Source organism: Falco biarmicus, chromosome 4, assembly GCF_023638135.1.
Source record: "Falco biarmicus isolate bFalBia1 chromosome 4, bFalBia1.pri, whole genome shotgun sequence".
NCBI classification, from domain to species: Eukaryota; Metazoa; Chordata; class Aves; order Falconiformes; family Falconidae; genus Falco; species Falco biarmicus.
In genome coordinates, this window is record NC_079291.1 from 72,365,076 (window position 1) to 72,380,830 (window position 15,755).

At 38.8% G+C, this 15,755-nt stretch overlaps 1 protein-coding gene across 26 annotated transcripts in view; it reads right to left on the reverse strand.

Moving 5' to 3' along the window:
* Positions 1–15,755, reverse strand: part of RBFOX1 (RNA binding fox-1 homolog 1) — a 918,501-nt gene that overhangs the window by 280,670 nt on the left and 622,076 nt on the right. For 2 of the 26 annotated variants that reach the window (XM_056338142.1, XM_056338155.1), the window contains exon 1: positions 3,348–3,976. The exons of 20 other annotated variants lie outside the window; for them this stretch is intronic. In XM_056338142.1, coding sequence (XP_056194117.1) covers positions 3,348–3,491 — 144 coding nt within the window. In that variant the 5' untranslated portion in view covers positions 3,492–3,976. Of the gene's footprint in view, positions 1–3,347; positions 3,980–15,755 lie in introns of those variants that run through there. 4 more of the 26 variants (XM_056338146.1, XM_056338131.1, XM_056338128.1 and 1 more) reach the window with 4 other exon arrangements.

Here is a 15,755-nt window from a genome sequence, read left to right on the forward strand (position 1 = left end):
TATCTTATTGACAGTTAATCTATAATGTGAACTAGGCCTCTGTACTTTATTTATTTTCAACTCTATTTTCAACAGTTAAGCTTTGATGTTTTTAGGTGAAGCAGCCTGTAGGCAACTGCTTAAAAAAAAAAAAAAAAAATAAAAATAATCAGTTCCTCACGCGGCTCCTAACACACTATATTCATCTGTAATCTGGAATTTTACCGGAGCAAATACTGAAGTTTCTAGCAGAGGCCAAAGTAGCAGAGCACTTCCCTGGGCACCCTGTGGAAAGCAATTTATCCATTGACACTAAACAAACTGACCAAGCGGTGTTAGTTTAGCAAATAAATAATAACCAATTTTAAATGGACTACCAAACCACAGATTTTCCCAAATTATTATTACATCTCCACAGAAAACCACCATCCTCATGGCTACATAAATGTTTATTGACAAGAAGACTGGTTTGTCCACCCTGAGAAGAACACAATGCCTTTTATAGTCTTTCAGAAAGACATATATCCAATTATAAAACTGCATTGTGACAGAATACTAGTGTATTTATCAGACACCCAAAAAATAGAGAAGGATTTTTTTTCATAGTTTCTAAATAGATAATAAAGTTTAACAAGCGAGAGAGCTCGGTTGTAATACAGATGTCTGAATTCCTTTTAATTGAGGTACAAGTGAGCAGACATATGTGAAGTGCAATTTTTAGAGGAAAAAAATACTCCATAGGTTCACATAATGTCTATATATTGCTGGTCATAGGGTCCACAGGCAGGGGGAATCACTAGTTATTAAGTTGCCAGATAAAGCTTTTAGGTTACAAGTATTGAAGCTCGATAGACAACTTTATAGTTTGAGAAAAACACAGTTGCACTGGGATAGTGGTATTTGTACTAAAGATACAAAACATAGGTATCATCCTAAGTTTGCTAGAAATTATCAGATATGGGAAAAATAGAAAAAAAAATCACAAGTAGACTGTCATGGTAAAAGTTGATGAACATTTTTCAGAAATATACAACAGTTCTTTTATCCTTTCCTATTTAAAACCAGAAGCATGTTACGATAGCTTCGTAGGTAATGTCACCACAGTACTATCTTTCTGCCTGAATAAGATTTGAGATAAAGTAACATTGTTTCTAAAAAAATTACTTGACCAAATATATAAAATAATAAATCATATCTGAATCAAGATGAAAATTATCTCACTGTCCAGGAATCCAGAATAATTAAAATGCCAACCAGCAATCAAAAGAAGCAACAAGCACAAAAATTTGAACCTGCTACAATTATCAGGAATTCAGATGACTTTTTAACTTATATTTATGATTGGTGGAGGCAGAATGATTCTAAACTGACAGTAGGATTGAGCAGATGAGAAAGCCAATACTTGGGGGGGGGTGGGGGAAGATACTTCCAGTGTGGCAGTTAATCCACTTAAAGAGTTAAAAATTATCCACTAGATATAGCTCTTTGTAAAGTGCATTAGCAATCACTTCTCATCTTTATCTCAAATGGAATAGATGGAATTGAAATCACGATTTTAAAGTAATCATTATGGTTGCACAGTTTCTTAAACCTTAAAGCAGTGCCATACTATAGATGTGTTTGCATAATGATACTGCAATAGCTCACACAGGAAGGTGATTATAGCACCTAACCTCGTCTTTATTTGTCCTTTACCAGCTCCTTGTGTGGCCATGTTGACCTCTCACCTTAATTCACATTTTTCCTTTTGAAAGCGGGATCTTTAACATACAAATTGGTGTTTGGCAAACTCAGAAGAACAAATCCAACAAAATACAGGAGTACATTTTGTATACAACCAGTAAGTGCACAAGTCACACTGGATCATTAAAGCTGATCTATAATGTCATTTCCAAAACGTATCCAGAATACAGAACTACTGAGAACGTGCATTTTAGTTATGACATGCAATTTATTTAAATACTAAACACATCATATTTATCTGATGCATATTTTAATTGCAGACATATGAATCCCTCCTACATACATGTATAATCTAGGGCGTATACAAGAATCTTTTATTATGCATTCCCATGCTGTAAGTCAGAAATGGCTTATACTACACTACTGAAGAAGAAGAAAAAAAAAAAAACCACAAACAAAAAAAAAACTACAGAAGGGTTTATATCCTGCAAATACTTAACTTCTGTTTTTTCAGCAGTAACAGAAAATAAACATTCTGATATAAAAATAAACTTTAAATCTATTTTATTTAGTCTTTAGGAACAAAAATAAATACTGTAAAACATCTTTCAGGCATTTGTAAATACAGAAATAAAGTTAGAGAGTCTCGTGGAAGTCAATATGCATATAAAATGCTGTAGTGGAACTGGGAAGAAATGTCCCTATTTGTTACAGTAAGCACAAGAAATTTTTCTCCCTGAAGTTTCAGCAGAAAGTAGCAGAATAAATAGGATGAATCATTTTTGCATGATAACATATTTCTGTCATGGCTCTACATACTTACTAGATGACTCTATATTTTATAACTGAGTCCACCATTAAAGTAGAATACAATGATGATTCCAAAATACTAATTTAAAAAATAATGTACTATCCAGTTATTTCTTTCATGTAACAGAGAGAGGGTACCAAATTGTAAATAATTTGGGGAGGGAGAAGGGTGGTAATACCTAAAAAAAAAAAACCCTAGAAGCAAAAATTTTATTAAATTACTTTAAAAAAAATATCTTAAAAATGGACTAGAAATCGGTATTGTTTTGCTGACATCAGAACATTTTTAAAAAGCCATTTGAATATACTTCAGTGATAGAAGTATTAGTTCTGCACAGATAGAGCTTTATAAATTTTTTTCATCTTCCCTTTTTTTTTTGTGAACTAAAAATCAGCTTGATTTTAATCAGCAGCATGTTTCAACACAGACTTAAAATTCCTGGCTTCAAAGAAGGCTTAAACAAAATTGCCATTGGGCACATTTACATTAGAAGTATAATTTATGCCTGCAAGTGAATAAAGAACAGTCCTTTATGGCTGAAACTCTGCTACAGTATCCACAAGAATTACAGTGAAAGCACTGTGTTAAATATCTATAAACACCATCAATAAAGACACTGGGTGTGTGGGGGGACGACGACACAAAAAATACAAAACACAAACAAAAAAAGATATGCAAAGGCTTGATGCTCTGTTAAAACATATTTTCTACTCACTCTCACCATTCTTAAGCGCAGGCACAACATTCACTCCACACAGTGGGAGACATTTATACAGTCTGTTCACATAAAAAAATATCTCCAAGATTACAAATACCCCCAAACGATGTCGACAAAGCAGGCACTATAGAAAAAGGAAAAGTTAAGCAAACTTACCTGCTGTAAGTACATAAAAGTCAAGGCACAGGAGAGCTGGGGACACATGCCCACATTCGGCAGTGCCACGCAGGTTGCACCCGTAAGGGGATGCTGCATGGTGTTGCTCTGAAGTCTACGTAGAACAAGTGAGGGGGCTTGCATGCAAGCACGTTTGCCCTATCTTGTCCCTATGGGTTAGTTTTGTTGTTTTTTTTTTTTTTTCTTTTTGATTATTTAAGTAAGAAACAGTATTTCTTGAATGCCTTTTTTTTCCCCCCGGCGCTAGATCCCTACATTCATTTGTCAGCTAAGGCAACTTGGTAGATTTAAACTACGAATTTTTAAGAGAGAGGAAAAAAAGAAGACACAGCCTGCAGCCTATTGATGAGCAAATGGAACTTCCTCAATGACAGAGAGCTGAAGCTTGTCTCACAACAGTAGCTGCTGACTAGTAGAGAGAGAGATTGACTCAGTGAGGCTCAGTCGGCTGGTGCTGATGCTGCACAGCTTCTCATTTGTCAAATGGGTCCTAGGGCAGGGTCTTTACCACTCACCAAAATTCAAATACTGCATTTTAAAAATCCCTGGAGAGGATAGGGAAGGAGAGAAAGTGAGCGCGCTGCATCACAGGCATCCATGAGATCTGGGCAATTAGTGTCATTGCCCAGCTGGGACTGAATGCCTGTTATGATTCTGCACGCACACATGCACACTCACACGCACACTTCCCCCCCCTCCCAGGACTCACACCTGACATGAAAAGGGCTTTCCCCTTCTCAGAACAAAAGTATGAAGCACAAAGTGGGGAAGGGAAAGAATCTTGGCTAGGCAAGAGGATTCTAGCAAATACACAGTGCTATCAGTAAATGAGGTTTTTATAGAATACAGATTAATTTTATACCTACGTTTCATTCACCATCTAGTTTCCCAGAGAAGCCTATAAAAGCGTTACAGAGAAACTGTGAAATATCTCTGTAACCACTGCAGCAGAAACACTGGGAATGAAACAAAATTCCATAGCACACACTGTGTCTACTTTACTGGGGGGAGGGGAGCAGGCTTGGATAAAGACTGTATCTTAAAATTGGTCTACAGCCCATCTCATCTAAAATTACAAATTTGTTTGACAGCTAGGCTATCTATTATAAAGGGCTGCCCTATCAGGTTACATGGGAAAATTACATTTGCAATTTTCAGAATTTCATGTTTACTTTTTACTTTGAGAGTGATACCTCAAACCAGTATTCCACTCTTGCAGGCTTTTTCTCCCCCCCCCCCCCCCCCCCCTTTATTTTATGGAGTAATAATTATTCATTAGTAGATCTAGTTAGTCCTTATGTAATAAAGTAGGATGTGACCTGCAAATCAAATAATTTATATTGCAGCTCGTCCTTGAGGTCCTATATTACAAGTCTCTTTTTTTCTTAGATACAACTCAAGTATAAGAGAAGATACTACTATTTTTAATTGGAATTTGACAAATGAATTAAATATTAATTCTTCAGGAAAAAAGGTCAAACCTCAAAGCAGCACCTGAGATTTCGAAGGGGTTTCCTTTGAAAAGACTGCAGAAGATTTTAAATCACCTGTTTTATAGGATATCTCATTCCCACAAAAACATATCTTAGATGAAGAGTTTAGCATTAACAACAATAAATAAATAAGCCACATACAAGAGAAGTCTATTTCATCCACAGCATAACTGGTTTGATATTAAGATCTACCTTAAAAAGAAATAATAGTCCCCGCTTCACTGGAAACAGATACAAAACATGTCACTGCAACTCAGGTGCTGTATTAAACAAAATAATTCTTTTTCATTCTACATGTGCGCACACATACCTGCACCCACACAAGCTTCAGAGACTGATTTAGATCCACTAAGTCTTCTTCATGCAAAACCGAAAATTTTCCAGTAGAATCAGTTATTACATAATTTTCTTTCTCAAAAGCAGTCAAGGCAACAAACCCAATGTATTTAGAACTCAGCAATCGACACCGAAACAATCATGCACAAACTTACAATACAGGGATTGCTTTTGGCTTAGGAAACTTCCATGCTTTTGCAGTTTATCATGGGCTGATCTACTAGAACACCCAGATAAAGTAATCTGTGCTGGTTTGTATCAAAAAAAAAAAAAAAAAAAAAAGCCCAGAAAACCAAAAATAACAAAAAACAAACCACCAACAAAAACACCCCACACGCCACAGAGCAAGAGAGAGCGAGAAGGAGAAACGAACCCTCTCTATGCCCTATCTCCTTTTTTCATTCTTTCTCTCTGCCTTAAGCAGTCTCCTGTTCTGACAGGAGTATGTCATGCTTTTCTTCATTTTTTTTTCCCCCCTAGCACAGAAAGGCTGTTATTCTGGAAATGCCCTAAGCTGATAGAATTTTCCCTTCAGCTCATTTTCATATGAAATAACATAAATAATACATGGTACTTTAATAAGACCTTATCAGAATGTTTAATGAAAAACAAATACGTTATATAAGGAGGCAAATAACCAACTTGTTCCACATTATGTCAAAATCAAAGGCAGCATGCTTCCTAGCCAAACAGTTTGGAACTATATGTCTATCCAATTTCCCAAAGTGAAGTTCTGGAACATGGTGATAGTCAAAGCAAAGTTTCTTCTGCCTATTGCACTATTTTACCGCTAAAAGAACACCCATAAAACAGATTAAACTCCTAAAAGAGTGTGTTGAACCACTACTTCAAGAGAATTTCATAGTGTAAATGTATATAACACTAATTGTAAAAGTAAGTTTCTCAGTGGCCTTTTAGCTTTAACTTTCACACCTTTCAAAGTAAGAAAAGTATGACCTACAAATGCTACAAATTTCTTACATTTGTATATTCCTATTATTAAAACAAGAACATGAATGTAACTATCCAAATCATCTATACACAGAGAAACAATAGATAAAATACATAATTCAGTGGACCTAAAAAAGAAACAGAATTCTTTAGCCTAATATACGCTATTCAAGAGAGGCAGGGGCAAGTCATTACTAATTCGCATCCCTTCCAAGGATAACTTGTCATTATGTCTCAAAATATAAAAGGTAACAAAATGTGTTTTATTTTTATAAAAATAAAAATCAATGTCTCTTCTTTAAAGCCATGTCCTTGTTTATACACACTCTTCTACCAAAGCTGAGCCATTAATCATAACCACATTCCAAGTTATGGCCATCTATACAGTAAGTACCACCACAAACTTGCCAAATGTACATGAATGACTGTACACAATCTGACCTTCTATCCTCGTGCACAGGGACAGTATCGTTGTACCTACTATGCAATTTCACAGAACAGCATATGAACCATCAATCTCAGCTGCAAATTATTAACAATTTCATTTTCCCCTTATTCTACGCAGATCAATGTGCGCAATTGCAAAGCCCACGTCACCTACAGCACACAGCATCTTCCATTTGCCCCAGTGCTGCTCTGTCCGGCCAGTAACTGGCCTGTTATCCCACACTCAGTTGCTGATATTATCAATTAGATATCAATTAACAACTACAAACCCTATCCCTTCAGAGGCTACTAATCTACACAACCTGAGCCAGCCTCGGTGGGAGCTCACCTAGAAATGTAGAAATAAAAAGTTCTTCCACACTAATAATAGATCCGTCTGGGGTGCAACACCCTGAGAGGCAACACTCCCTTTTCCAACCTGGTTGGATTGTCAGTGTTATGGTATATAGCACAGGCAGCGCACCTGCAGATACGTACCCTTCCCCCCATGCAATGAGCCTGCCATTTGAAAGAACAAAGTGCTGCTCAGTCTCGAATATGCAAAGAAGAAAATGAAATCGAAGAACCTCTGAAGCCAAACAAAAAGAATCAACAGCATTTCTCACACAGCTGACACAAACAGGCAAAACCATTCTTCAATTCCAATGCATTTGTTTATCGAGTATAACATCTTCCATTTAATATCATTCACTCAATCACTCGTTATCTGGTAGTCAACTTCCACTTCTCAAAACTTAAGTTCAAAGTTCACATTTACAAACATTCAGCCTAAAAGTTAACCTTTAGCATTATCGCAGCAGACTGCCTAATCAGTCAAACCTTTTCCATCAAGAAAAAAAAAAAAAAAAAAAAAATCTGATAGAGATCACCTGCAAGGCCAGACACCATTTTTACACTTCAGGCTTGTCTAAGCAGTACCCTACACTAACAAGCTTACACATATAGAAGCTATACATTATTATAAAGATCATTTGCCTCCAGATAGCAAGCATTTTGAAAAACATAATAAACCACAATGGCATATCAAATTATCCATGTGAAGAACATATTTTCTTCTCAACTTTATAAAATGGTTGATGTGGAATAAAAATAATTCAGGCAAGTGGTATAGAACTAATAGTAGTGCAGACCTTTCTCTAAACACTCTTTTTCTAACACCACATGGAAAAAGCAGCTCCCAGGACTTCAAACCAGGAAACGAAGCATATTATGAGCTTTAAACCAGGATGCTTCATTAACATATTTTGACAAATTGCTAGCAATCATTAATATCTTTGCCTTTATTCCACATAGTATTCTATTTTCATATATATATGTGTTAAGGTTTTTAAAAATAAGCTAGGGAAATATCACCGATGTTTTTAAATAATTGTTTTGTAAAAAAGACTAAATAAAAGCTTTTCCCTCTATTCTTTTAAATTAACGGGCAACATTTCATCCTTCCAGTGATATTTTCTTGTCATGAAAATCCCTCGATCTAATTTAAGGTTTCTGTTTAAGATTGCTCTTCTTTACTAGGTCTTTGCACAAAGATCAAGACATTACAGAGGCTCGTGCTTACCTCAGGCAAGCGAGAATCACTAATTTTCTGTTTCTATTAAGCACTAGGTTATGTCCATCGACTTCCCCAGTCTGTCATACCCGAAGCCCGCACAGCCCCTGTAGTGCCGTTAACCCCTTCAGCGCCACCCCGTAGGTATCCTACCAGCGTTCAACATCAGCTCTGCATTTCTCACAGCGTAAGCAGCCAAGAACCCTTATTCCCACCCATGTGTTCGGGGTGGGGAAGGTAACCAACTAACTAACTAACAAACTAACTACCGACACGTTCAGCTCTTGGAGAGTTAGGGGTGCTTGGCACGGATGATGTGTGGTCCTTGGCAGGTCTCATTTTCCCGGTCTACGGTATTCAGATACTGCGGGGGGAGGATGGGGAGACGCCAGGCCCTAACAGCGTGATCCGATGCGGCTATATGCGCGGCCACCCGGCGCCCCGCGGGGGCTGCAGCCCCCCCCCGCAGCGCCCCCGCAGCGCCCCGGCGCGGCCGCAGCCCGTCCCCGCACCCCCCCCTAGCGGGGACGCCGGTTACACCAGCCGCGGCCGCGGGCCCGGCGCGGGGGGCACCCGCCCGCCAGGCTGCTCCGGCCCAAACCACGGCGGAAAAGCCCCGCGGCGGCACGGCCAGGCTCTGCGGGCGGCGGCGCGGGGCGAGGTGCCGAGCGAGCACCTTACATCGCTTCGGGATGGCCGCTGCCGGCGTCCCCTGCTACCCGCTCGCTCCCGTCCTCCTGGGACGCCGCCGCGGGCCCGGCTACCGGTACCGCTACCGGCCCGGCGGGAGGGCGGCCCAGCCGGGCACCGGGGCAGCCCGAGCTCTCGGGAGCGCTCCCGGCCCAGGGGCCCGAGCATGGCCGCAAGAGCAAGGGGCTGCGGGGGCAGCGCGGGGGCAAGGAGCGCAGCAGCCCTGCTCCGGGACGGCTTCATGCTGTGCCTTGAGATGGCGATAACGTCGGGGGGCGGGGGGAGCTTCATCTGCACCGTTGCCTTGGGAGTAGGGCTCGAGAAGCACGAAGCAGCACCAGGAAGGTGAAAAAGGAATCGGTGCAGCAACGTCTTTTGTCAGCCCCACACCCACCACCTCGCATGAAGACGGTGCAGCCACCTCAGGGCTTTATTTCCAGCAGCACAGGGTGCTCCCACCCACTGCTGTCACACATCCAACTAAACTTTTGCAAAGAGACGTACACAGAGTTTCTTTAAATCCGACACACTGGTGCAAGCCTGATTCACCAAAGGACCACTTTGACAGAAGCGTCCAGCTATAATAGTTACCATTGAGGTTACTCTTCATGTTATGTTAGCAAGAAGACTGCGTCACATGTAATGTTGCCCTAGAATACTCTTTCCAAAAGTCTAGATGAAAAATGTAACCCTTAGAAAATTAACTCAGATTTAAATTTAAAACCTCTGAATTAAAAAAAAAAATAAAATAATGAGTATAAATCACAGAAAATCGTGTACAACTTGTTAGCTAGCTTAGCGCTTCAGTATGTGGGATGGGAAGGCCACAAACTACAAAAAATAAGAAATCTACAGTTGTGTGTGCAGTGCTGCAGCCTACCTTTGCCTGCCACCACTGTGGGCTGTTTGTTAAGGATCGGTGAGGAGACAGAAAGCGTGTTTGAATAGTAAGAACATACTACGTAGATTTCAACCACATTTGTGTTTATACAAAATTCTGTTTTCTCATTTTATATAGACACAAGTCACTGACAACCTCCGTTTTCTTCACATTGAATACACTTAAACTAAAATTTTCTATACTTTCATTGATCAACAAAAGTTTGCCCCAGTTTTGTGCGCTTTCATTTGCACCACCATATCTCACTTTGCTGCTGTTATGAAATCACAAGGGAAGAATTTAACTTGGAGTGCGAAATAAGCAGCAGGAACACACAAATTTAGAGGTATTTTTCATGTGATAATTATAAAGTAAAAAAAAAACACAAAAAAACCCAAAAACTAAAACCAACCCCTCCAAAAAAGAAAAACACACCCCAAAAAACCCAACCAAACACCAATAAACCACCAAATACAATTATTAAGTATACATAGTCGGGCAGCATAAATGCATCTCGCCGAAGTTTCAGATTTTTGTGAAAGATTATTAATCTCTTAACAAAACAATTAAAAGAATGTCAAATCTCAGAAGGAGAATAAATGATAGATTAATTATACCGTTATGTAAAGGTTGTATCTTTTCTCTGTAGGAATTAAATTAACTGGACATCAGTGCAGGTTCTTTCTGTAATGAAACCACTTTTATTGTTCTGTCTGCAGCTGGGTATCTCTTATATTCTGCCTGGATCTAAATCTACCAGACTTAGTCCACAATGCAGCAGCTCATTTTAATGTGTAAAAGCTAAATATTAACATGGTCATGTATCAAACCAACAAATGCTCCATTAACTGCAGCTGAATCTCCAAGTCTCCGCTTCCCTTGTCCTCTGCTCACGGTTTACAGCCTGCCCACTCCCCGCGAGTATGCAGTCCCTCCAGTGCAATGAACAATGCTTCCACAGCTCCCCTGTGGACTGTATTTATCATCATCTACCAGTAAACCTCAAGATATTCCTCATAATTTTGACACTAGCCCATAAGATGGACTAAGTCAGTTTTAAATTTAGCTCAATGACTCTTCAAAATCTAGCCTTTCATCTCTAATTCGTTCTTATGGCTTTCAATCTAACTTTCAACTATAACATCTTAAAATTCTTATGACCAAGCCTGAAGGGTTCTAGTTAAATACCCATCTTCATCCAAAGAGATAAAGATGCAGCTCAGGAGAATTAAAATGGAGGGTTTTGTAGCTTTGAGCTTCAGTTTGTACTGAAGCACTACCAAGGCTTTCCAAAGTAGGCAGCTATACAACCTCCAAAGACCAGTCCAGCAGAAAGACATCGGAAGGCATGACCCAACCTCACTCCTATGCCAGAATCTATGAGGAGAAGAGTTGGTTGTTCTGTGGGTTTGTTTTTCACTTCAGAATTTTGGCTCTATATAACCCTTGCAGAATTACATGCTTTGGCATACGGGCAGCTTTTGCATATGGAATTGATACAAAGCTGCCTACACAGGCCTGCTCATTAAGCCTTGAAACAGGGACAGAAGTACTGTGTGAGAAAGTTCAATTTTATATACAGAGTCAATATTATGCCTCCTCTTTTTTTTTTTTTTTTTTTTTTTCCCAGTTTAATCTATCCACTGGTTTTGAGAAATACGGTTGCTTTTTTTCTAACCATTTCCCCCTACAAATTCTTCAGGGATCCTTCCCTCTCCATACTGCCTTTCCAAACACTTCATTAGTGTGACCTCTATCAGGAGTGTTCTTGAGTCCAGCATCAGCTCCCTCCTCTCTTCACACTTTAATTGGTATTTTTTATCTTTTCCTACTTCAATTGATAAGGTTTCACATTCAACATCTCTGAGTTTTCCTTTCCCTTAGCTAGTAAGGAAAGAGACTGCGAAGTCTTCTACAATATTCTCTAGAAGCTGTTTGCTTTCATCAACACTAATCAACTCTCTGGTTGTGGTGGCCATCCTTCACCTCTCCTACTTGTAATTCCTTCCTCTCTGATCTTCTTTCATTCAATGAAATACGCACTGGTAACACTGAACTTGCTCTTCTTCCTCCCTCAGCTGCCTTTTGGCAGCATCAGCACTCCTTTTGCTTTCCGCATAAAGTTAATTTTCTCACCCTCTAGGATTCAGACCATTCAAGACCTGGCATTAAAATCTACTCCTGTTGAACATTTACGCACATAACATATTATCTGACATTCCTTATTTTCTCTAAGACCCCTCTCAATATTCTCTCTCACACATCTACAACCAGACCTCCCCCGAGCTCTACTCATGCATCAAACAACCTTTCCCTTTGGACAGGACCTTCATCTCCTCCACTTCCTTCAAAAAACGGACATTTCCAAGGCAGCTCAAAGCACAGAAGTCACCTTGCATGTGCACAGTATAATGGACAAAAAGTTACACTCAACGTTTTGTCTCAGAAATAGCCCGGATGCCCTTCAGAGAAGCAGGGATTCTACATTTGCTGTTAAGCATGACCACAAGCATAACAAGCAGTACTTGCACACTGTCCACCTTCCCTCTTACTCCCAAGAATCTTCCAGTCATGGTAGGCATAAACATCCTAAATATCGAGAAGAAACCATACACATTAAAGCTTGTTTATTCTAACTATGCTTGTATCACTCTTAAAAGGTCTAGCTTGTGCCATCCCATTCATATTCATGTACATTGAAGAAAAACCCCACAACTTTCCAGCACAATTCTCTCTGAAATGTTTTATGCACACAAATAACACTTTCTCGTTGCTTTTCTTGAATATTTGCCCTATTGAAACTAGCTCTACAGTTGACACCGTGATGTATCTATTCCTTTAAGTTTTATAATTTGACCATGAATTTCCATATAATTTCAAGATCAAACTTAACATCAAAAATTTAAAATTAATTAAAAATGAAACTGTCACAGAAAAATGAAAATAAATTACTCTTAAATAAATTTAACTTATTTTTAGTGGCTCCGAACCTGTTTTCCAGTTTCTAACTTGTTTTACACAGTACCTCCAAGGACTCTCAGATTAAAACATAAATCTGAAAGGCACTAACCAAAGAGGTTAGATTTTGGCTAAATTCTGACCATATAAAAGCTTAAGAATGAATCCTCTCATAGCTTTTATCTTTTGTCAGGGAAGTATACCTTGCATTGTCATATCTCAATACACTATCACTACAACATGGTTTATATTTTTTTTCATTAAAACTACATAGAATAATACCAAAAAATCCCACAAACCCAAAACAATAAAAAAAGATGCAGACGAAAAAGATCTAAAATAATGTTGTGAACAACTGCTTTTGTTTGAGTACATTATTTTTTAAACCTGAGTAATACCTGAAATTCAACTACTAAAACAGGTAGAACACATCTCAGTGATGTAAGACATATATATATAAAGTGCTGTGACATAAGGTGCTAAGTGCATTCTCCAAAGCAAGATGAATACATACCCGCTACCGTCTCATGGCTTGCAGCGCTTCCCCGCATAGTGTCCATCTGCTCATCTAAACAGAGAAGGCATTTTGTCCCAACTTACATCTCCAACAGAGCATTTTTTGGCTTCGCCCACCAAACCAAACTCCCCTACTATGAAAGGCCTCTACAACTACGTCCCAAGAGCAGAAAAGGAGCAGAAACTTATCAGGCCAGACAGCTAAGGTGAGGCTAGCACGGGTAGGCTTGTGCCTTCCTCAGCAGTGCTGACAGAGCATAGGTATCTTTCTGTAACTACTCGGGAGACAGCAAGCTAGCAATGTTCTCCAAAACATGTAATTTCTGCTCAAACAAGGCAGAAAAGAATACATCGAAGAGATAACCTTATTAATTAGCAAATACTGTATCTAAGTGAAGGGATGGGGGATGGAGAAGCATAGACTAACCTGTTTGTCAAGTGGTCCTTCAAAGCAATACAAAGCCAAGACTTTACAAGGAACTCGCTTCTTTAAGTTCTCTTACTATACCCACCAAGTGCATACATGGAACAAAAAGCACCATCCTGTACACGTTTTGCACATTATTACAGAGATAACATTAACATTTAAAATTAAATTAAAATTGCCACGTGGTTCCTATCAGATCATAGCATACCTGTTCTTCCTTATAACTGAACACAGCGTAGGGCAACTTCTAACGCTTTCATGCTTTTCCAGCAGCTCTGACCTGTAAGGACTGCCTCCCAGAACCACTCCGTAGATCACCCTGCATGTCTTTTCAAACCTTTGACCTCCCCCCTAGCCTGCCGTCACAGGTGCCAGTTGTGATGAAGATATCTCTGCTGCAGGAGACTAATTGAGACCAGCCATGAATCTCATGCAGGCCACTGAACAGTCACCAGGTGCCAACATCAGGTGTCATTCAGCGTAAGTCAGGTGACCCACACACCAAGGGTTTCACATTTAATTGCAAGTGTTCAGTGCCATCCAAAGTGAACTCTAAAGAGACCGTCCATACCTCGCTGTGTACATAATAACCTCCCTGCTCCAGGGACAAGCTTAACCCTTATTAGCACTTATCTTAATGTATCAGCTACATTATGTGTACAATAGATGCAGTTTTAGTATTGGATCTCAATTTTTTACTTTACTATCATTGGTTCCAAAACTTCATTCCCTAATTCTGGTAAGAAACATTGCTGGGGTGCAAGAAACTTAGATATCAATAAAAAGGTAAAATATAAAATATTTCAACTGTCTCCACTGGAATACAGAATAGTTAAGAACAAAATTAGATGCGAGGACTCACTAGTAATCTCCAGAGACAGCAACTTCAAGAACTCACAGATAAACAAAACAGCAGCAAAACAAAAGCAAGATTAACTAAAATCAGCAGCTAGACTACACATAAGAAACAGTAAAAAATGCTGTAGTATTCTTCCATCCTTCATCTATTGTGAGCCAAACTCACTGAAACTGGTAGAAGTCCGAACACTCAGTGAATGCAGTCTTTGGCTTTCTGAACACAACACACCTGCAGTGCTGCAGATAAGTTAGCAGGAACATTTTTTCTCAAGGATTTGGTGATCCTTTTCAAGTTAAAATGCATGAAAAAATAATTCGTTTTATTAGTTTCTGCAATATTACTAATATAATGGCAATAGCAAGACTGGATCATCATTTACACCTGATTTACACCACCAATCCTCAAAAAATTTGTCTCAACAGAAAGTCAAGGTGAGCTTTCATTTCATCATCATTCTTACTTAAATATCTCAGAACCTGCTGCTGAAAAGCCAACGTGATTTTCCAGACTGAAATAATATGGAAACATATTTGAAAGAAGCAAACTTTAACAGTCTTATCTGCCTAAATCTTGCCAAAATAATTCAATTGCCATATAATAGACTGAGTCAAGAAACAAGACAGCCTTGCTGCATAATTCACCAGCCACTTTAATCCTGTTTATAAGTATCAGGTTTGCTACAGAAATGCTTTTAAAGAATGCTCAAGAAAAATCATTGCTAGTTAGGGATTTACAAGATGTATTACTAACAGATAAAACAATAAACCAAATGCCACCCTATGACCTCTGTAATGGCACACAATATTAATAGAAAAGAAAACCTTCACCCTCCCTTGAAATCATAAAGAAACTGCAAATGCTAATACTTTACATGGAAAACTGATCTGAGTTAATAGGTTCTCCCTAGCATTTACCTTCATTAAAAAATATTACACACAAAGAAATATTCGCTCCATTCTGAGATTGCACTATATCTCATTTACTCTGTTCAAGCTAAATACAAAATTTAAGATTTTAATCAACCAAATGGAGCTATACACACAGGGTTAGTCCTATTACTGCAGAAAGTTTAATTTTTTATTAATTTGATTTTTTTTATCTGTACCCACCCCTAAATGATTTTATCTATCTACACATTCCCTATAAAGTACACTGACAAAAGTATATGGCATACATTACTAAGATTGTAAACTAAATATTCAAAGCCTATGAAACACCAAAACTAACTTTATCTGTGTAATGTGAATTCATACATCTTTCCCACATGCATCCCAACCC